The following is a 23,810-nucleotide window of genomic DNA, read 5'->3' on the forward strand; positions in this document are numbered from 1 at the left end:
AACATTAACATGCAACTAATCAAACGTAGCATGCTATTTAGCTAATATCACTTTGAAAGGATATTATTATCTCATAAAGTCAATTAAAAACTGGAAGTAATGTTAGAATATGAATTATATGCAAACACATATCCGTTTTTCTGGGATAGCTCCTTGCACATAACGAGTGTCTGAAGAACAAGACATGTAAAATGCTTCTTTGTAATCGTGAAAAATCATAATCTACAGCCCATACGGTAATAAAATAATGGAAAAGCCTTGGAAAGGCTTAAACCCTGCCTTCTTAGAAGGGCTTCTGACATCACTGAAGGCTCTACTTGGCCTGGTAAGAGACCAACTATGACCTTACCAAAAAACATCAAGCCCATCTATTTGCTTGAGATGTCCAAAGACTAACAGTAGATAGGAAACAAATGTTTATGAAGTTCAGAAAATGGGAGTTTTAGCTGCTTATTAGGCTGTTTTCTTGGACTCTGCATAGTTACACTAGAAGTATTAAAACTGCTCTATATCCTTGCATCTTTCAGTAGAATGGTGCAGAGCAGCATCACAGAGAAATCAAGTTCAGGCCTCCTTTGGTAGAAGGGAGATTTCAAGTATGCAATGCAACTCTCTCTGTTGTTACTTTTGGGAACACTGAAGGGTACACTCCTTGAAAGCTCTTACTAACATGCCTCAGAAACCTGTCAGGTAGAGAACTGCATATATGTGTATAATTATACTGGGATAAGAACTCCCATAATCCAATGAGCAGTCTTTTTTTTTTAATGCACAGACATCAACAAATTCTGCACAACAGACAAGAAATGGATTTTAAAAGCTCATCTTCCTTTAGTTTGTATGACACAACATCACAGAATCATAGAATGTCCGGGGTTCGAGGGGGCCTCTGGAGATCACCTAGTCCAACCCACCTGCTAAGGCCTAGAGTAGATTACACAGGAAGGTGTCCAGGCAGGTTTTGAGTGTCTCCAGAGAAGGAGACTCCACAACCCCTCTGGTCAGCCTGTTCCAGTGTTCTGGCACCCTCAAAGTAAAGAAGTTTCTCCTCATGTCTAGTTGGAACCTCCTATGCATCACTGTGTGCCCATTGTTCCTCATCCTATCATTGGGCACCACTGAAAGGAGTCTGGTCCCGTCCTCCTGACAACCACAAACATACGGCTCTAATAGCTGGTGAATATTTTAGTGAGGGTATGTTGCGTTCTGCCTCCTCATATACGAAATAGAATGAAAAACACTGGTCATGAGACTTTTCAATAGTCTGAATCACCCAAGGTCCTTCCAGTTCTACTTACCCACCAGACTTACGACAGCATGGAAGAGATTTAGAAGTGTTAGAAGCCATCAAGAGAAGAGACTATTAATCTTGACAAATTTCTAACCTTTTTGTCATCCTTTTCTATTAACCCACAGTGTCAATGACAGATGTCTGAACAAAATGAACAAACCTTCATGATAGCCATTTCTTGTGCTGTTCGGTAGCAAAGTGGTTTTGCTGTCTCTCTGAAAATGAGTATCACAGGAAGAATGCAACATTTACCTGCAAGTTGTAGTCCTGAAGAATTTTCACTAGTGAGTCTCTCAAGTTAGGAATCTCCATGCCTTCCTTAATGCGGTGGATCAGAAGAATGGGATCCACATGCGTTCCAATATTGTTCAACAAACCAGTAATAAAAGCTGTGAAAACCAAGAGGCAAAGAATTAAGAAAAACTGCAGCAAAATACCTGACTAAAGGATGCTTTGGTGACAAGATTCAGACTTTGGCTGATTCTCTGACAGTTCTCTACTAAGAGACCACACTAAGCCTCTTTCATATCACCTTTGTATGTTTCTCGCAGCTGTATTTGCTTGAGTAGGGGCCTTTGGGTAAGAGAGGAAGATACAACCTGGCAATTCACAGAACTTCTAGGGCATGCAAAAAAGGGGTAACAGAGTATCCAGCAAAAAGCCACAAGTAAATAATGGATTTCAATTCAATAAAAAGGGCACTCATGAAAACAGAGCCAGAAAATGAACTGCATTATGTGACTATTTCATTTCCAGGGTTTAAAAACAATTTTTCAAGCACGTAAACTAAATCAAAAGTGCTTCTAAACATTGGTGAGAGTGATGTAAGAGAAGTATTTGGTTTTTGAATTGCACCCGGCTAAATGAAACACTAGAAGGACGAGCCTCAAGGCTGCATTTTTATTTCAATACCCAAACTGGAGGAATATCACTGGAGTTGCTCTGCATGTGGGCAGATGGAACTGAGAGAATTCTATAGGCTTTGAATCCCTTTTGCTTTAAAGATGTCACTGTAGCAGTGTAGCAGTACTTTTAGCGATGAACTGCATTTAACTATGGGTAACTTGAGAATGCCATTCTTCTGCAGGACTAACAGATCCTGGTTGCTTCTTCCTGCCAGAATTAGTGGCCATGAGATGAAAAGATATGAATTCCGGCACTAATTCTACAAGACATTCAATCCTTTGGAAAAGAGATCCCAAGAGAGACTTCAAAGCCTTGATTTAAAGCCCCGTAAGAGGCTGCAAAACCAATGGAGCACATAACTAAAATAATTCTATTTTCTCAGTCATATGAGAATCTGTCTGAATCTGTCTCCTAAACAAAACTGATGTTGCTTATGAAATTCTGGCAGTTCCCGTTTCCATCTAAACTTTAAACTTGACTCACTATTCATATAATGGATGAAAGACAAAATGCACTCATTATCAGAGATCTTACCTTTCTTCCACAGAAACAAACAAATTTGTTATTCTACTGAGGTGCAGAAAGGTGTAGGTTCTTTATTTTCAGAATTTCAAATGGAAGCAGCTGCCATAAACACACTACACAACATCCTCATCAAGCCTGCAGACTGTGTTTTCAGGCTGTCTAAAAATAAAGCCTCATTCTGCTAAATTAAAAGCACCATTCTCCCCTTAATTTGTCATTAAGGGCATAACTATGCAGAGCTTAGTCAAATGGTTAATCCCTAAGCACTCATTCTGTAGCATGCCCACATGCTGCCTTACTGGAAGTTTTCATGCACAGCAGGACAGCTGTGTTGTATTCTACAAACCAGGACACCTCCCTGGCCATCCATAAACACTTTCTCTAACATGCACATGGATAATTCAATCCTTTAATTGCAATAGCACTGCACAAAAACCCACATATCCAAGGCTTCTGAGAAACTATCCTGCTTACGCGGTTTGTCGATAGAATACAAAATGAGGTCTTCCCAAAGTTCTGCATCATCTTGTTCCTTGGCAAATTCAATAGCTTTATCTACATCTTGCAATTCTTCCATTATCATCTTCAAGGCACTCCGGCTATTACCCATTCTGCCTAGAAGGAAAAAATAAGTAGAGAGACTATAAATCCTAGTGCTTATCAATGCTCAGTGCTTTAAGAAGCTCTTTCACTATGAATTTTTTAAGTGTGAAGTTGCCGCAGACTAGCTCAATCAAAACCAAATCTCATCTAATCTGATGTATGGATGCAAATCCCAGAGCAATCAGTGTAACCTGAACAAGCACTTGGAGAACTTTGCTGGACTGGGACCTGGAGTCTTTCTGAAGGATGTGTGGGGTCATATTAGGGGCTCTGAACTGCAGCAGCATCTAATGTAAGGGGGAGTGTGTGCATGTGTATGCATGCATACTACGACATGAAATACGCTCTTTAAAAGCCCGCAGGGACACTCTTAATTTGCAGTAAGTATAATGCAGTTTACATCCATGGAGAATTACAGGAAGAAGAAGAAACAGCAGAAACACTGAACTATTATTTCAGTAAACCTATGAATAAATCCCACTCTGCCTCAAGTGGTCCACAAAACATTTTTCTTACTAAAACAAACATTAAGAAACACTTCCCATTTTGTTTATGACTAATACGTAAACATCCATAAAAATGTTAGTCTTACAATGCCTCCCATTCAGAGGTAAATTCTTTGGACTGCTGAGGGAGCTAATTTACAATTAATTTTATTCAAAAAAAAGGCAGGGGGGGTGGAAAGAGAAAGATGTAACATAATCTTCTACCTCAGCAAAAGATAACATTAAGCTTGTGAGATGTAATCAGAATAAAACATTTGTTTTATTTCTCCCCTCTCTTCAGACTGACAGTATTACTCTTCTCTTGGAGATTGTCTCAAAAATACTCCCCTTGTCCCAGCCTGTTCCCCAGAGACCCCCAGTAGCTCCAAAACCCCAGAAAAACACCAAATCAGAAATGCAATAACACAATATATGGAGTTAAGACATCAAATGAATACTCCAGTATTTTTTTTTTTTAATTTTATTTTCTAAATGAGGTTATTTAGTACTACTGTCTGTATACCAACTTTGTCTCTGGGAAAGCATGTCAAATTACATTAGACAATACATTTTCCCAGCATAAACTTTGACAATATTAAAAGCATGTTGTAATTTATCACACTGAGTGTTACTTACTCAAAAGATAGACTGTTTCTTCTACGAAGTTCCTCTGTTGACAGATCTCAAGAGCCTTGAATTCAAGGGAAAGGAGAGGGAAAGAGAATACAGGGAACCATGTAACATGATATTTTATTGATCACAAATGCTGAAAGAGGTGTAAAGATACTTTTCCATGAAGGTGCATTACTCAATTTGACAGGAATACACAATACTCTTAATATGCACTGTCAGGTCCTCTGGAATTAATTAAGAAGAGAAACTCCATGGTATTTTTTTTTTTTTTATATAAGACTATGCCAACCTCTAACTTTGAATCTACTGGCAACATCTTTCTTCTGCTTCCAGAAGTTGGTTAATCCAAAAGCATTATCTGCTGTCAAGACTTGCTTCCTGTGGGTGAACTTATGAAATCTCTCATGATGCAGGTCTACTTGACATTCATTCATAATACAAGACTGTAGATCTCCTCAGGGTAACCCAAATGGCTTTGGGAGGCCAAAAGTGCCCTCTATATTTTGTATCCATGACCTCCAAGAAGAAAATCCAAAAATAATCCGACCCAAATACAGAAGAATAAGGAGGAAACATTTCTTGTGAATTTGAATTAAAAACCTGAGGGCTAAATACCATGAGCAGTTACTGAATCTGTTCATAGTTGACAAACACTGAGCACAATTACCAAAATGATTGCCAGCAAGTTTTTAGTAACACAAAATTGGCGGGGCTGATATGCCATAAACAATGTCAGGTCTATTTCCAATTTGGAAGCAGAAAGCAATATCAAGATTCATGGCATTCTTGTGAAGACAACTGTTCACCAACAAAGACTTCCAGACTTGAAAATCAAAACTATAAATGCATAAGATATAGCTACAGCTAAAGATGTAGGTAGGAATTAACCTTTCCTTCCATTCTCAAATTATTTGAGATAGGTTACTATGAAGATTAGAGATACAGAAAACGAATTTGAGGGTACGAGTAAGTGAATTACCAACCAGATCCTTCAGGGGAATGAGGGTATGAATAACACTAATAAGTTATAAGCACATCTGACAGCCTTTTTTCTTTCCACTTAAACTACAAAGTATCAGGTATTCAGTATTTCTGGATTCTGCACGTTTATTGACTGTCATGCTCCCTCTAGAGGAAAACAGGGAACATTGATACTTCTCTTTCAGTTCATTTTATAAAACATTTTCCAAGCTCTACTTCAATGACACTGGCTTACTTTCACAGAACACGAATTACTTCTTGTTGCTGGGTTTATAATTGCTTTAAAGCAATAATAAGCATGAATAATAAGTATTTGTTCAAATATCATGTTTTTTTTAGATTTTATACACTGCACTGGAGTCTGCTTAACAGGAACTGAAAATACTGGTAACTGGGAAATTCTTGGTACCCTATTTATTTCCTTCGAACAAAGATTTGTACATGGCAAAAACTGTTACTACACGAGATCACAGAATCACAGAATGTTAGGGATTGGAAGGGACCTCGAAAGATCATCCAGTCCAATCCCCCTGCCGGAGCAGGAACACCCAGATGAGGTTACACAGGAAGGCGTCCAGGCAGGTTTTGAATGTCTCCAGAGTAGGAGACTCCACAACCTCCCTGGGCAGCCTGTTCCAGTGTTCTGTCACCCTCACTGAGAAGAAGTTTCTTCTCAAATTTAAGTGGAACCTTTTGTGTTCCAGTTTGTACCCATTACCCTTTGTTCTATCATTGGTTGTCACCAAGAAGAGCCTGGCTCCTTCCTCGTGACACTCACCCTTTACATATTTATAAACATTAATGAGATCATCCCTCTTCTCCAAACTAAAGAGACCCAGCTCCCTCAGCCTTTTGTCATAAGGGAATTAGCAGTGACAGTAAATTCAACTGAGTTGTACACAGTATTGGTATCTTTCTTCCTTAGCTTCTTACTGAAATACATTACCATTTAAACATAAAGGTCAGAATGACACTTTTTCTACCATCTTTCTCTCACTTTGGTGATTATGGCACCACATCTTCCAAAGGTTCATGGGTCTCTGACATATCCTCGCTCACAGCCTATAACTTCAGCAAAGCAGTGCCAGCAATGTGCTTGCATCATTTACACAAGGCACTTTTCTGCACCAACCACCACTGAAGATAGGTGGCTGGATCTGCAATAACTAAAACTAACTTGTACCAAAAGAAAAGAAAAAATGCAGGTAAGGTGTTACACATAAAACCATCATCACAAAAGCAATACATAAGGCAGAAACTAAGAATCAGAGAGTTAAAAACAAATACTCCAGCATTGCAGACAAAAGTCCCTGGCTGGAAAGCTCTCAGGCTCACTGCCTAAGAAGATCACTGAGACTACCTAGTTTTGTGAGAGAGTTTCAACAAAGACCAAGTCTGCAATTCTAACTATTCTAACTATTTTCCAATGTCTTCTGCTGTTGCACAGTAAAGTTAACAAAAGCATGGAAAACAAGAGAGGTGCCAGGAACAGCACTCATTCCCTTCAGCATGTCAACCATATAAAATGTAATATTCAATATTGCATTCAAAACTACTCCACTTGTTTCATCATTATAGAGGCACTCAGAGAGGTATCCTTTCACAAAGTCTGCTCTGCTTGGCCAATAACAGCAACAAATAAAAATAATAAAACACTGACCCAACTAAAGAGGGAAAACTTAAATTTCCATTTGATTCTCTTTAATTCAAGCAGGGGAAAAACAAAACAAAAACAAATAAAAACCCCAACAAAACAAAAACAAAACCGCCCTTAACTGTATTTATTTGCTTTTTTAATTTGACAAGAGTGAGCAAGGAAGGAAAATGTAAAAAGATTAAAGAGGGTGTAAACATGGTACTCTGTAAAATCCATTTTTACTAGAGGAAGTACAAAGACAAAATACTTTTAACTCTGCTAGTTCAGTGACTCTTATATTGTGTATATTATCTGAGAGCAACTTAGGACCTTAAAATACAAGGCTAGAAAAACTCCAGTTATAGCTACTCATTTTTCAACATCTAACACTGACTCGCCCTAGATTTGGCAAAATGATGGTAGATTTCCTGCAACCACAACCCGCTGCCCAGTCAGGCCAGGCACTGATATGTAGCTATGTTGTAGATAAATGCCAAGTGCAAATCCAGAACTTCTGCACCAAAAATCCCTGCTGATTCCTGCCCTGTGAGTTGAAAGAGGAAGGTCTCAGCTGTCAGCAAGCTCTGCAAATCAAACTTCTGCAGGTGATGGTAGCAAACTCCTTTTGGCAGCAGAGGGCAGTACCAGACACAGTTACGAATTCATAACACTACAAGCTACAGAAATGAAAATCGAGGATCTGTGCTTAGATTTTGAGGGCTTACCTTCTCCAGCGGACAGTGCGTGCTGTCTCTGAGAAATGGTAGTAAATTTGGACGATCGTATTCTGCATAGAGGCTGATCTGTTTCTCATGATATCGTTGGCCTTTATGGTGGTCTCTCTTGAAAAGTTTGTGCAAATACTAGGAATCAAACAAGAGAATCAGAACTCAAAAACCATTTAGGCAACATTATTTGTTTTCTGTTAATAAAGAACTGCTCTTAATTGCCTCAGAAGTGTGCTAACACATATTAAAAGGCACAGAGATTAAATTGTCATTCAAGAGACTAATCTTATTTTTTTCTAAACTACCCTCATCACAGCAATCTCCAAAACTAGCTCTATAAAACAGGTTTTCAGGAACAGTTAAGAAACTGTCCTTTAACCTTTAATGAAACTACTGGATTTTGAATTTTACAGAAAACTTTGGACAAATACGTCAAGTGAAGCATTTTGGTCATCTGGATATGCTGAACTATTACAGATAACTATAGATCAAATATTCACCACATGAAATGTTTTAGCCAAAGCACCTTAAATTACAGGTATCAGGGCAAAGTTCCTTCTCTCTAGATGAGCACAGAAAAACCTTTAGAATATCTGGGGAGTCACTTTTATTCCAAGGCAAGCAGGCTTTACACTTTGAAACTGATGCATCCCTTCCATAAACTGACAGTCAGTCAGTCATCTTTGCAAAGCTCTTGGGCTGCAGGCTGCACATTTCATAGAGCTGCTTCCTATAATCAGATCTCTAATACATAAACCCGCACTCCACCAAATCAATGCCCTGAGCCCCATCTGTACACTGCAGCAAGAGAAACTTCCTCCCTAATACAGCCCAAGCCCACAGTTACGTGTTATATATTCCACCAACAGCGTGTTCACACCGAAGAGGTGCTTTCGGAATAGCGATGTGGGGCCACAGCCTTACGGTGATATTGTAATTCTGCACAAACAAGAACAATCCTGTAGCGTAGAAAAGTTACAGCTCAAGAAAGACAAGCAGTTCACTGTCTCTGTGGATCAGCAAAATGTGCTTCGGAGTTGCACCCACCATCTAACCCCATTTTTGTGTAGGGAAAGAAGAGAGATACAAGCAAGAAGTAATTTACCAAAGAAGACAAGTGTCTGCAATGCCATATGGAGTACCTCATGGTATGTTAACAAGTAAGTAGTATATTATCAATTTCTCAGAGGTACACACTTAAAAATTATTTTATTTTTGTAAAAAATTCTGTGACCACGCTAAAAAATGGATTAGTGGAAGCAGCCACTTTGGACCTGATAATTTATGATATTTCAGTGATGTGTACTTTGACAAGAGAGCCACATCTGTAAAAGATGTGCCCAGCAAAGAGTTTATTCAGCTCAACTTGAAACCAACAGAATATAGAAATATTTACCACATGCTGTAGCTCAGGCCTGTTTTCTAATTCTTCAACGACTCTGTCAATCTGAAAGAGAACAAATAAAACCCAACAGATTAGCAAACCTGTGACCAACAGCACATTTACATGACTGAAAAAAGGACGAGTAATACAAGCAAGCATTGGACTGCCATGCCATGAACTTGTTATACTCACGGAAATTTTATCTTCGTTATCCAAAAGCATGTCTACTGCTTTCTAGAATAAAGAGAACCCAGTTAAGAAACAGGTACACATATATTCTCACACTCTATATTGTATTATGCTTGCTCACTGATGGGTATCAGATAGGCATTGCAGAACTACTCTTTTCAGCCACAGTAATTCAGAGAGCAGTTTGCATAACATCAGCATTCCCCGACAGCACGGCATTACAGAAGAACACATCATGTATTCTTCCAGAATACTTCCATTAAGTTTCCACACTAACAGCAATCAATACTGTGCAGTTGAAGTATGCCTATTGAATCAAGGGTCAAAGAAGGTCACTGCCAAAATATGTAGAAATGCTATTTGTCCCATTGCAAAAGAGAACTGCAGGGTGATGGCTGTATAGGGAAACACATGACTCAACTTGCCTTACAGTTGGATTCCTCCAAACTATCTGCACACCAATACTGTAACACAAGCGGACAAGACCATGTAAGCAGAGTGGCCACTGGTGTTCCAGCTCTGCTTCCTCTTACAAGAAGAAACTTTGCTTCACATCCAAAAAACACCAAAAAATCACAGATTCTTCATATAATTTAGTCTAATAAAACAGTATTATACACTATTTTTTCGTGTAGTTCAGAATGGCCATACCAATGACGATAATCTTTGGTACAGATGGCTCCAAATTATCTTTAGTGCTTAGATAACCACGGCACTGAAAGAGCAGATCCACTCCTTTTCCCCCCATGGATCATACAGATTCTTTCCCCAAGGATCCTAACAAAACTAGTTTACTGAGTTTTTAGCCAGCTGGGAAGAAAGAACATTAAATTCAGCAAAAAATGCACACTTCTTTATTTTTGGAATTCAGGTTAAGAACCTTGCAAGCTTTCAGAAGCAAACTAATTGACTGAAGAGAAAGAAAAGTGGCAAGTACACTTAACATACGCCTCACAAGAAATTCTCTGCTTCCTTTCCTTTGCTTATTAATAACATTTGATTAGAAATGCAGAAAAACATCATGGTGAGGGTCTACCTGAGAATCAGAACTATGATCTCGGATCTGGCACTCAAATGGAAACACAAAGGAAAAAATTAATCTTTGGGTCAATTATTTTGCAGTCTAGGCAAATATATTTTTCTTATCTCAGAACGTATTCAGACACAGCAAACCCTCTCTCTGAGTCAACACTACCTTTAGCTCATTTGTTTTTAATCTGTTAAAATATCTCCAGTGGAAAGTGAATATAAAAATCATTAAGATCATCATACCTCTGAATCAAAATCCATGAGCAGAACAATTTTGTCTTTGATAGAACTGAAAAGATTGTGCTTGTGGATTAACTGGAAGACATCTTTGTGCCTTAGCGTTAGGTAAATTTCTAGGGCTCTGCCATAGCGCTGGTCGTAAGTATACCTGATAAAAAACAATGTTGTAATACACATGATCATACATATCTAAGTGTAGGAAAATCAACTATGAAGGAAAATAGAAATATACTCTAGGATGTAAAGCTTGCTAGGATGCTACTTGGTTTGATGAATATATGAATGTTTGCTGTGATTCTTTTTAGTTGAGGGAAAATAACACTGGGCAACATTAATTTAAATTCTGTTTATATCAGTCACTGCATTTGTGTTCTGACCTGTGGTTCTCTGCACTTTCATTTTCCTGTTTTCAAACCTAAGAGGAAGCCACACAAAATGCTGCCTTTTCTATATTTGGAAACTAATTGGAATTCACTTCAGAGCTAAAAAACATTGGTCTCTTAAAACTTTGAGACAAACTGCAACGCAGCAATAGCAGTAGCTCTGCTTTTACAAAGAAGCAGTATGAAAAGAACTTAACATGGGAATCAGGCTGAGAAAACTGAAGGGTTTTATCCATGTATGAAGTAGTCTAGAACCAGATCAGTTTTGGCACATTTTCCAGTCATGCAGTAAACCTAAATATACTACTTTTGAAACAGAGTGGAAAAAAATGCTATTTTATTTTTCTGTGGGTAATTCTGAAATGCACACTTCACAAAAGAGGCTTCCCGTGACACCACAAACAGGAATGGTAGCTATTTGTTTTGGAAAGAAGAGTAGCAAATCCAGTCTTATACTAAACTGTTTTTTTTTTTTTTTCACACTCCGTATACACTTTATAAGGAAGAGAAAATAATTCTAAGTTGTGCAATCAGCAGAGTGGAGAACAGAGAAAGCTGATGTCTTGTAGACTGCTGCAGCAAAACAGGTATTTCTGTTAAGAGAGTTAGATACGTATTTATAAACTACAGTATATTTTAAGCTTACTTTTTTGTCATTGGAGTTCAAAAGTGTACTCACAATTCTGCAAGTGTTCGTAGCAAAGTCCTGTTCTGTGGATCTTTCTTCAGGTGATCCACTACAGCTTGAACTATGATTGTGTTGTTGTAGAGATCTCCAGGCCACTCTTTTATCAGGGTTGCAAACCCCTAAAAGCATAAGAGATTGTAACAGAAACAGAAAGAACTGCCTAAGGAACATTTCAAAACATCAAAGCTTCAGCTAAGCCTCAGAGATGATACCTGCTGTGTTTCACCTCTAAGCCACTTTCACGTGCCCACAGATGTGCACAGTGCAGAACACAGATTTTCCTTCTTAGGGCAATGTTATTAAGATTCATGAAGCTGGGTCTCTTTCAGGCACTGGATGCTTTGTGCACCCCCTCAACCACTTGTGCTACATTAAACAAACTACATATAGTAGTATTTATAATAAGTAACCAATGTCACAGTATTTGCGTGCTCTGAAAAACATTCTACTTATTTTCTTAAAATCTAAACCAGAATTAATCTCTTGAATCTTTTCATTATCATTGAATTGCCCATTGATAATCTGTTTGGATACAATAGAGCATTTGCTATCGGAGTGCTGCATTGCTGAGAGTGTTTTGCTGGCAATAGCTATTATATGTGCACAAGTCAGGCTGCAGTACCTCATAGTCACTCTCCAAAAACTCATGCAGGACCATTTCATAGATCAGAGGTTTCAAAATTGGATCGCGTCTGGGCAAGTAACGACTAATTGCCTATAGGAACAAAGAGAACGAAGTATTAGAAAGGGAATGACATGTAACATTCTGGTTAGAAAGGGAATGACATGTAACATCCTGGTACATTGATGATAGAAAAAAGAATTGTTGTGAAACAAAATAATTCCAAAGCTACATGCAAAATATGGCTAACGCTGGTATGGCTATGGCCTATATGGTAAATACTATAAGTGCTTTTTATTCATATTTGTAAGTATTATCCTAAAGGATTGTACAGATTGGAATGGTATTACTTATCTGAAAGAATTTTCATTAGAAAGGTAGTGGTAAGATAGTATTCAGAATGGAAGTATCAGTCATTGCACTTAGACATGTAGATATTTACTGGTCATTAAGAATATAAAACCCACAAAAGACTCCTCAGAAGAAGAAAGTTTTCAAAATCCATTCTGTCTAGTCTTGGTCTTACATCTTGTAAAAACGTATAAGCATTCATCACCCGAAAAATGTGTACTCTTGATTTATGACTTACTGTTAGGTCACTGCATTTTATGAAGAGTTCTCTTTTGCCAGCTATTTTTACATACCCAAATGAAAACTAATTTGAGAATATATCTCTCCACAGAACAGGTGAAGGCGTGTGATCTGTTGCTCTAGAGGAGGTGTTACGGAACAAGTTGCTTCAACAAAGCAGAAGAAATAACATCTCACTACATAAGTGTTTTTGCAGTTTTACAGACAGCAATTACTATTCAAAACAAATTCCCCTAGTATTTAAAGCAAAACAATTGCCTAAGTTACATATTCATGAAAGCCCCTAGGTGGAAAAGGAGGTAAAAATAAAAGATGAATGAAAAATGCACTGTTAATGACTTTGCAAAAATTAAAAGTTCATTGCTCACAGGAGACCTCTTCTCTCCCCACATTGAGGCTTGGTCAGTCTTTGAAATGCAGCATGCTGCCAACATCAGCTCCCGTCGTCTGTCACAGAATTTAATAGCTAACTCAGAGCAGAGTCTTGCCAGCTGCCCTGAGGAATCATATTCCTGACTCACTCATAACAAAAAAAAGCCTCTTTCAACCATAAAGCAAGCAAGCCAGGCATCAGCTGGAGACTTGAAGGCAGAGGACATTCTCCAATAGCTGTTTCCAAACTCACTTTCTACCTTCTTGCCACATCCTAAATGACAAGCCTCAGACTTTGCTGAGCAGTGGGCGCCAGGCTGCCATGGGGGGCACATCTCTCCTGCCCCAAGTCCCACTGCTCCGAAGGAAAAGCACAGCTGCCTCCTGCAGTTTGTCCCCGCTGCTCAGCAAAGCCTGAGAAGCATCCAAGTTATTTTTAAGCCAGGGTATGAAGATGAACTAGTACCTGTGTTGGAGGTTACAAACTCTTCCTATGCAATTTTTAAGCAGTAGTTAAGGAGCGAGGTCAGACAAGACCACTCCAGAATCAGGATGTCTTTGTATCAATTAATGAACCATGTGGTGAAAGTGACTTTAAATTAAAAAAGAGTATTATACACAGAAGTATTTTCTTCCCTTGTTTTTTCTCAGGACCTGCTTTCAGACTTTTGATCAACATGTATAAGGATGGGGTATATACAAGAAAGCCCATATAAAAGTTGAAATGAGATAGCATAAAACATCTCACCAATAAGCCCAAATCAAAATTATTTATTCCTCAGAGGATACCTATGAGATGAAAGAGGCTGTCTGGATAATGCTACTCTATGCTATGCGCAGCACAGTCCGGTGAAGTCTTTCACGTGTCCTCCATCCAACATATTGGTCATCAAAGCATTGCTGCCACTATCTGATAATCCTGCACCACTGCTGAAAGTCACCACTTCCATAGCAGAGTCAACAGAAGAGAGCACGTCCCTCATGCCACAATGGCCAGCACTCACGGATTTCGGCATCTTCCTTTGAATGCACTTTTCTATGCCGTTTGAGCTGGGACTTTGGATTTTACATCAAAGTTACTTGGGCACAAGCATGTAACTCCTTCAAGCCACCATTTCTGGAGGAGCAGATAATTGCAAGGCTCTAAAATCTTGAAACTGCCATAAAGTTTGCTAAAGGACATTCAAAGACACGAGAGACATCAAGATACCAAAACACAGTCTCTGGTAGCCAAACAGGACCTTCAGTACTGAACATCCAAAAACCCCCTAAACTCAAAAGCAAACAAACAAGATACCCACAACACAGGGTTTGACACTGGGGTATCACTAATTAGCTCCTCTACAGGAAGGAAAATTTAAACCTTTGCTTTCACTGCCACCTTAGTTACTGGCAAATCGTGTTACACTGGAAATGTCAGATTTCAGGCAACTGTTGACAGGTAGTCCAAATTATTTAAGAAAATTCATTTTTGAAATACAATTTGTTTCCAAATCTCAAAGACAGTCGCTTCATCAGGGCTTAAATCCATTACAGCCCAGTTACATTACTGTGTTTTATACCTGTTGACTGGGTAAATAGGTAAAAATTCCAAATAGCATACAAGTGACCCCATGCATTCCAAGAACCACTCCATTTAGATCTGGCTTACCTGAATATCATAAAGGATGAATTAAGTTATCCTTAGAAACTAGGGATAAGCTACATGTGATTGAAATAGTAAAATAAGAAAGGCATCTTCTAGAACTGCCACTTGAAGCTGAATAATGTAATGGACTGCATCTTCTGTTTTTCTAAGTCTGCTTTCAAGGGGCCGAAAATAACCAACTGTTTAGAAAGGCAGTAATTTAGCAGAGATGTTTTTGCAGCAAACCTGCAAATATTTTTATATTTTACAGTCTGCTGGATGATATAAGTGGAGACAAGAAAAACACCCATTCGAGACACTTGGGTCTAAAGAAAAAAAAAAACAAAGCCAAAAGGATTAAGAAGCACTGTATCAAAATTTCACCTGTATCTGCACTCAGGTCCTTTATTGGATTGAAATAAAGAGACAGAAACATGAGATTTCATCTTCCAAGCTGGCAAAGAGTGCATTGAACCACTAAGAACTCATACAACAGGCAATACTGTTCTTGCACTGGTGTGGCTCTAAAACAAAAGCCAGACATTTTTGAAAACTGTAATGCTGAAACGCTTTCGCTCTTTGAACATAATTAAACAGTTCAAAACCAGCAAGGGACTGCATGCTGTGAGATCTTAATAATATGTCCTTTTTGGCTCATTGAGTTTGAATAGGAAGACATAAAATTCAGAAATAAACGCACATGCGTTACCAAAGGGAGTGTGCATAATGTTTTCTACTGGTTTGGCAGTGACAGGTCTGTAGCCTTAAGTCCTGGGCAATTTATTAACTGAGAATCTCACATTAAACATGTACCATTATGGTAGTTGGCTTGCAACCAGGGAAAACACAAGACAGGGCAGACTGCTCCTCTTTCTTGCCACCATTTCTAGCACACAGCACAGGTTCTCCCTGTTGCTTTGCAATTTGACTGTTCTTTGACATTTAAAGCCGAGGCTCTGCTGTAAGGGACTTCGATTTTCAGGAAATGCTGTTTTCCTTAAGAGTTGGGGTAGAATTTTTCAGGACATACTGGGAGTGAAAAGTAAATGGGAAAGATGTATCTAACTCTGAGCATCTTTGCAAGCATATTTGCCTTTGGGGTGGCTCTTGGGGGCTGTCAACAAAATAAAATTAGGTAGCCGAGTACCTGGACATGCTATTCCTCCAATCCTGTTCTGAGGCTTCTTAACATATACACATCAATCTGAAAGACAACTGTGCAACCAGAGATCTGGGGCAGGAATTTCAAGGGCAGTGTTGTGTCCTGCTATCACCCTAGGAGCATTAAATGCAATCCTTTAGACACTTTGTCAAAATGTGGGAAATACAGCATGCCAACTACATGAGTGTAGAAACAGAAATTAATTTACCTTAAGCTGACCTATTTCTTTAAACTTGTAAACTTCAAATTCCCAGAGTTCTGTGTTTTTGCCAAGAATTTTCTGGCACTTTCTGGAAGGAAGATGAAAGGAGAGAGAATAAAAGTAGGTACATAGAATGATACAAATGTGACAGCATTACTACAAGGATTCCTTTCTTCTTTCTTCTCCCTGTGAAGACACTTTCAAAGGTGACTTGTTTTGGCAACCATTGCTTCAAGCAAAGTATGCCAGGTACTCCTCCTTTCAGATCAGCTTCATTGCATCCAAGAGGACTTAACTGCTTAGTATGCATTCACCCTTATTGATTAGGACCATATTAGCTTTATGAGTCAAGTTTTTAAGTCTCAGATGAGAAAACCCGAGCACTTATAAAGATATACTTACACATATATGAAAAAACAAATCATAGGTAATTTCTGATCTTTACTTCAAATACTTATATTTTACATTTTTGTTTGGATCCACGTAACCACAAATTGTTTTCTGATGTTCTTGCATGTAATGATACACTAATAAACTTAGATTATCAACATCCAAAGAAAACCTTGGTTTTGAAAATCTTGTGTGACTTTGAAAAAAATCAAGGCTGGCTTTCAAAAATATGTATGTCTCAATTCTAGTTAAACTTTAGAAAGCTTACAGTAACTTTTGGGTCTCTACAGGCAAGAAAGAATAGAGCACAGTAATACATCTGCACGTTTTGAAACTTCAGAAACTCCAGAACACACAGAAAATTAACATTACAAAATACTTCAGAATCAATAATTTGTTTCTGCCTCTTTTTTTTTTTTTTTTTTTTTTTTAACCACACACAGACACACTTTAGTCAGCAAAGAAAATTTTTAACAAGAAGTTACCGAGCAGCCAGGTCATACTCTCCTTTCTCCACTAGATGATTTATATAGGCTAAGCCAATGTCCTAAAGGGAATAAAAATAAAGAATTAGTTATAAAAGACTGCCACAGCAGCCATCATTCCAGCAGTATGCACTGCTATTAAGCCTAGCACCAGGCCCTGAGTGAGTTCTCCTTTAGATGTAGGGTCCACAGAACAGACAAGACAAAATACTTGCCTAGACCACTCATGGGTTCAAATTAAGATGCTCTTTTAAATAATTCTCATAACCTTATTGATGCTGAGATGACCATGCCACCTCTACATATTAAGGATTGTTCGAAACACACAACTGATCACTCAGCGCTTGCCATTGTTATCTCAAAAAGAAAAAACCCACCAGCCATTGTATGAGAGACTTTCTTTGCCAATGCCAAGTTTGCAGGGGAGAAAAATTTTGCTTGAGAACATAAATCCTAGTGCTACGATATTATTACGTATTATTACATACTAAATTGTCCTTCTCAAGAGTTTATCACACAGGTCAGCTGTAAAATTTTTCTGCTAGGTGTTTAATATATTAAAACTTTGGCAAAACAGCCGTTTCTTCTGCTGTAATCTCAACACTGGTGTGAAGGTAACACAGCCCAGCGCAGCCACTGCATAACTTAAGAATCACACTGCTGAAAGAACATTGTTTCCAGAAAAACAAATAATTCAAAACAAAACAAAAATCCTAAACAAATAAACAAAAAAACAACAACAAAAAAAGAGAGCTGTACCATGAAAAAGAAGTCCTGTTTCCTACAAAAATAAACATTTGCGTCTTCTGAGGCACAACATAATTTTTTTGATCAATACAATGGACAGGACAGAGTGGAGCAGAATATGAATAGAGATATCAAGCAACTTCAATTGGTCAATCTACTACAAAGTTTAAAAAAAAAAATCATGCACGTACACCAGATTTTAGGATTTCATTCCACTATAGAAACTACCTTTGTCTTTTCAATTTTACTATTCTCAAGAAGGATGATTTCCGGCAGCCTCTTGCTCCCCAGTGGGCAGAGAAGACAGAATAAGGAAAGGAGCTGTAGAATAGTGGCTGTATAGGACCCCTGCATCCTGCTCAAGACGTGCAGGTGGACAATGAGCATTACTGCAACCTAACAAATCCCCAAGACCACCAGACTTGTCAGCTGGTGTGAGTGTGCCGTCATTGGTGTGATCACTGCTGGTCAGTGAGAACATGAGTTATTTTAAATCCCTGTTACCGCTAATCCTTCACTTAAGGCTTGATGGCAACATTTTTCCCCTCGACACATTCCATGGGTTTTGCATTAGAGTTCATACACTCAACAGCTCTGCCTGTATATACTCACAATGAATCTCATCTTAATAGAGCAAATTTCTGCAAACCAAGAGAAAAGCTTCCCCCCCTCCCCCCCCCACTTTTCTCCTAATGTATTTTCAGGACCTCCTTTGAGAATTCTTTACATCTTTTGCAAGGGCCACAGAGCAGCTAAATCATGATAGGTGATGGCACGACATTAGGTTTTGATTCCACTTCTAGACTACACAAGAAGTAAATAATTTTTAAGACATACTGATACACAGTGTGTGTATTATAGCAGCAATCTGGCTAAAATTAAACACATCTTTTAACACTGTGTACTTGAATACAAACTTCCATTGAAAGAAGCAGCAGTATTCATGAAATACCAATGTGTTCACAATGAGGTCAATTTAAACAAACAAACAAACGAAGAGGCAATATTAACGATGCTTTTGTGGCTATTACATTATTCCTCCCTTTTGTCTTGTTGCTCTGTGAAGTGACTATGAACACCGGAAATAATTATACAGGAGAAAAGGAGCTGAACTGTGTAAAATCATGAGAATTGCAAAGTAACATAAGAGACCTAGATGTGAAACTGCAGCTGAATTTCAATAGCATTTAAAAGGTCTTCCAATTGCACCTTTTAAACTTCTGCCAAAACCCTGTCACATGTATACAGAAAAATTAAAGAGAAATATGTCACCCCTCCACCCAATCTCTAATATTTTAACACTTTGTGTTACTTGAAACAGCAGCAAATTTAACACAGAAATAAAAGCAACCAAAACCTCCATCAGCAATCAGAGAAGTAGAATCCTCTTGGTTTTAATGTCAACAGCACCTTCATAAAATCTAGATCCTTTTGTGTTTCACACACTAACATTTCTGTTCTGCAGCTGAAACTGAGAAATCGAATGCTAGTTGGAGCATGCCTAACAGCTATTGTCTGGTGCAATACAGAACAGGAAATATATTTGTAGCATTTCACAGTATTCTATAAAAATCAGATATTTTGCTTTGAATCGAAGTTTTGAGACTTACCAAAATCTTGTGCTTTTTTATGGTTTTCTGACTGATCTCAGCTGCCATCAAAGCTTCCTATATTCAAAAAGTAGAAAACAGAGATACTAGTCAAATACACAAACTTTTAATACAGAAAGCTCTAGAACTGCATAAATCAACTATTTTTGAGAGCAGGGTGTTTGAAGCACTAGAATTTTTAATGCCATGGTTGGATGAACAGCTTTCAATTCATACTCAAACAAAAGCAGTCAACCAAAGAGAAAACTAGTTTTGTTTCCATCTGGGTTCACTCCACATTACTATATTAGGATCAAATCGCAAGATTTCAACGAAACCGACAATGCAATCGCATTGGATCATTTTCAAGTAAGAACCCTTCGCTACCAAAACCTGTGAAAGAAATCATCAGGAGAGGGGGTGGGGGAAGGCTACGTTTCACTTCCCCAGCCCAAAAGTCTCCAATCAGACTGATTCATATTTCAATCTCATTTGCTGTTCCTCTACTTCTTTCAAATGTACAGAAACAAAGCTGGCACTTTTACAAACAAAATGAAACCTTTAAATTCCATCATAACACACAAGCTATCTACCACCTTGGATGGCTTTCACAAAGGCACAAACACAGCTGTCACTTGCAAATTACTGGAGTCTTCAGGGACAAAATGCTGCGATTTACATAAACTGCAAAACTGCACTCATCATATGAGTTTGCTATTCAGATGCAAAAACATCCACAAGGATTTAAACAAATATGCATGAGGAATATAATGACTGCATTAACAAAAGGAATACATGCTGAATGGCTTTCCCATTTTTTTTTTCTTATAATAGGCATCCAACAAATAACAAATAAATAAGAATTTGCAAGTTACTTTATGCACCATAACAAGAGTTCTAAGTCATTAAGTGCAAGACATTAGAATCCAGAACACTGGCTGCATGTTGATATTGTCTGTAAGAATTTATTATTGTCTTAAGTATTTAGACATACATGCATAAACACACCAATATTTATGCAAACAAATGCTGAGTTGTTTTCCAAGGGTGCTGTATACCCTTGCGTTTTAACACTGGTCCTGCTTTTTTCGTGAGTAAAACTACTTTTGGCACCAATACCTACAGTCCAAGCCCATATTATTTTGCTTTTAAAAGCTTCACACTTGAAGTTAAGCAACAGAACAATGCACAGTACCCTAACACAACCTTTTCATTCTATAGTGGAAGCGATACAGAATGGGAAAAATCTAATATCCCCCACCAAGTCCATTTCTCTTCCCTCTTTAGTTGGAATAAATCTAGAAAAATAACCACACACCTCATAAGTTAACTGTTCTGCTGCTTTAAAGCCAAAAACCAGCTTTAATAATTTTCAGTGACAGCTAATACATTTCATATCTGATGCTGAGAGCAGTATTCACAGCATCTAATTCAGCTGCCTCACTTGGGTGCAATTCAAACCAGTTGTTTCAGCAGGAAGACAAACTCTCCAGAGAGACTGAGATGTGTAGTCAACTCCTATACTTTACAAGCATCTAGTCAATGACTGTAGGAACAAAAACCACGGAATCCAGACGACCTAGCAAAGTTCATAATCCCACCCCAACCTCCAAACCAGGAAAGCCTGAAGGAAAGAATGTTGTAAAAATTACTTCATATTTCTTCTTTTCAAGAAGCCAGTCAATGTGGTCATCTTGGTCCCGCTCTTTAGCCACGACCACATCTCTTGGGCTGATGATATAGAAAAGTGATTCGCCCTCCGAATATTCTGCAAATGCATACACAGTTTCATTATTATTATATTTTCCTTAAGTAAAGCCCTGCTTTTTAGTACACCCTTGAGGGAAATTTAAAAGGAAGAGATGAAAGGAAGACAGCAAGGCTACTCCTGCAGAACATGCTTGTTTGGGAAGCTGTATTCTCCAATAAATTAAAAGTTGTTTAAATGGCAAAACAGCTTTCAAAAAAATCACTACAGCTTATTGCAAATTCTGATTCATCCACTATGTGTAAACTTTATGATGGTTTAGAACACATTATTATACTTTTAGAGGACTATTACACTACATAGCCTGCAATAAACTTATCCTCCGCATCAAGGTCAAGGCCATCAAAAGCATGAATGATAGATGCCATAACCCCTGGGGACACAGCACATCATTACAGCAATGCATTTGCAATGCTGTAAGTTAAGGTTATATGTATAATGCATTTGCTTATACCATAAGCCTTTATTTTTGAGTAAGCTCAAAGTAAAAATGTACTTAAAGGTAAAATCAAACACAGAAGATGACTGTTCGGAATAGTTACTATTTCCACAGAACCCATGAAGAAACACCATCAAGTATTTTGTAGGTATAGGAAAGAAAACCATCCCCCATCCTTTAACTCTATCTATGCATAATGCTTGTTTTAAAGCCATCCAAGAAACTGAGATTTGTCAGAGGAACTGGAATATTCATTAAGCATAAAAGTAAAACTGTGGGGACCAATGTTCTGCTTAGGGACAGGTATAAGGAAATCCCAATTCTATTGATAGTAGCAGAGATGTTTTGGAGATCGGGAGGAGATGCACTATATTTCTAGTGGCTTAAGGGCACTGATGTACACAAAGATGCCTGCCAAGCCTGTGATTTGAAGCGTGCTGCCAGAGAAGATGCTTAAAAATCAGATTCATGGATTTTAAAAGCCAGAAGGAATGTTTCTGTATAACACTGGCCATATAATCTTCACCAAGGAATTCTGCATCAGCTTTGCCATGTATCTTTCTGAACTACAACACATATATCAGAAAACCATCCCATCTTATTTAAAAGACTTTGTTATGTATCGCACCAGGGTTTAATCTCCCTGTTTGTTACATAATTAAACCTATCTTCTAGGCTGAACTTGCCAAATTCTATTCATTACATTTTACCATTCTGGAGTCTGTTATATGCCAACAGCTTCAATACAGGGAAGCTAAATATCAGTGAGCCTCTTTTAAGTTGATTCAGGTGCATCTGACTGTTGAAATGACATTTATTCCATCTTTGGCTCTAGAGTAGCTTTTCCAGACACTGTATCACTCATTTCACTGAAGCCGTTCGTGACCGAAGAGACACAGGAGCTCCTATGGATTACATACTGAATACATCTCCAAAGGTACTGCCTTCCACAATACTGGACATTACATGAGATACGTATTTCTTCCTTCCCCAGTATGTCTGACTTAATAGATGGCATTACAAATCATGATGTTTAAAAATGCACATTTGTTTTCTTTCATGTGACTCGTTCTTGTGGATTTCCAATTTAAATTTTGGTGCCATAAGCAGTTATAGACAGTTATTCACGGAGATGACATAAAAAACAAAGAAGAGGCTGAGTGCTCCCAAATCAAGTCTTTTTTTTAACGAAGTTATGAAAACAAAACAATATTAAGAACACCTACCTAAATGATAATCTCTGCATTCATTTTCCTGAAATCCTCGTACTGTTAGTGCATCAGAAGAGATCTCTTCACAAGACTCAGGTAGGGGTTGTACAATATCCAGTCTAGGCCTTGCACAACACTCCACTTCCTAGAAAAATGCAAACATCTTAGTTGCATCCTACATGATTTTACCTTCGCAACGTCAACTGATGGTCATCTACAAACAAGGCTGAAATTCAACAGCTGGAAACATTTCCAAAGGTCCAGTACTTTGCACCAGGTATTCAATTGCAAACCACACAAGTTGAAAAGTTGTCCTCCACAAAGGAGCTGTAATCACATCTGAAACACAAAGTTATTCCTACTCTCAGCTTGCTTCCCTTGAAAACATCAGCACAGAGAAGGAGTTTAGACAAGACACAGGTCTAACCCATCCCCTGAGTTTCCTCACTATTTTTCTGCTCTTGGTCACAGAAACTTTCAGGGCTATCACAGATGATCATCAACCATTGCATTCAGCAAGCAACAGAACAATTTCAGACGTGTTCCCAGCTGGGCTCAGGCCTCAAAGGACAAAAGCTCTATGAATCAATGATATTCTGGTAGCAAGATGAACTTGTTCTTTTTTAGCTGGTGCTTATGTTTGCACTTTTAAGTGTCCAGTAGAATAGGGAAAATAATAACCTGACAATAATCTATAACCCTTGCTGTGCTGATGATCTTTGAATAAGATGAACTTTCAAGTGCAATGTAGGTGCTTATAGTAAGATGACATCATGGATTTTCATCTTCTATCCAAGGAAAACAGTTGTCTTCATCTAGGTGTATTTTTAATTAAGGTCCAAGACAATCCTTTATTTTCTACTTCTGGCTGTGAACTCTAACAAAAGAGAGAATGAAAAAGCAA

General features: G+C 38.1%; 1 protein-coding gene across 1 annotated transcript in view; it reads right to left on the minus strand.

Moving 5' to 3' along the window:
* Positions 1-23,810, minus strand: part of VPS41 (VPS41 subunit of HOPS complex) — a 107,712-nt gene that overhangs the window by 12,731 nt on the left and 71,171 nt on the right. The window contains exons 12-25 of the mRNA XM_065831630.2: positions 22,922-23,051; positions 21,141-21,256; positions 19,510-19,566; positions 17,153-17,214; positions 16,284-16,365; positions 12,324-12,416; positions 11,693-11,820; positions 10,634-10,778; positions 9,365-9,406; positions 9,185-9,235; positions 7,786-7,923; positions 4,447-4,501; positions 3,197-3,337; positions 1,544-1,680 (exon numbers count right to left, since the gene is read on the minus strand). Of these exons, the coding sequence (XP_065687702.1) occupies positions 1,544-1,680; positions 3,197-3,337; positions 4,447-4,501; positions 7,786-7,923; positions 9,185-9,235; positions 9,365-9,406; positions 10,634-10,778; positions 11,693-11,820; positions 12,324-12,416; positions 16,284-16,365; positions 17,153-17,214; positions 19,510-19,566; positions 21,141-21,256; positions 22,922-23,051 (1,377 nt within the window). The remainder of the gene's footprint in view (positions 1-1,543; positions 1,681-3,196; positions 3,338-4,446; positions 4,502-7,785; positions 7,924-9,184; positions 9,236-9,364; positions 9,407-10,633; positions 10,779-11,692; positions 11,821-12,323; positions 12,417-16,283; positions 16,366-17,152; positions 17,215-19,509; positions 19,567-21,140; positions 21,257-22,921; positions 23,052-23,810) is intronic.

The sequence above is a fragment of the Patagioenas fasciata genome, chromosome 2 (assembly GCF_037038585.1).
Source record: "Patagioenas fasciata isolate bPatFas1 chromosome 2, bPatFas1.hap1, whole genome shotgun sequence".
NCBI lineage: Eukaryota > Metazoa > Chordata > Aves > Columbiformes > Columbidae > Patagioenas > Patagioenas fasciata.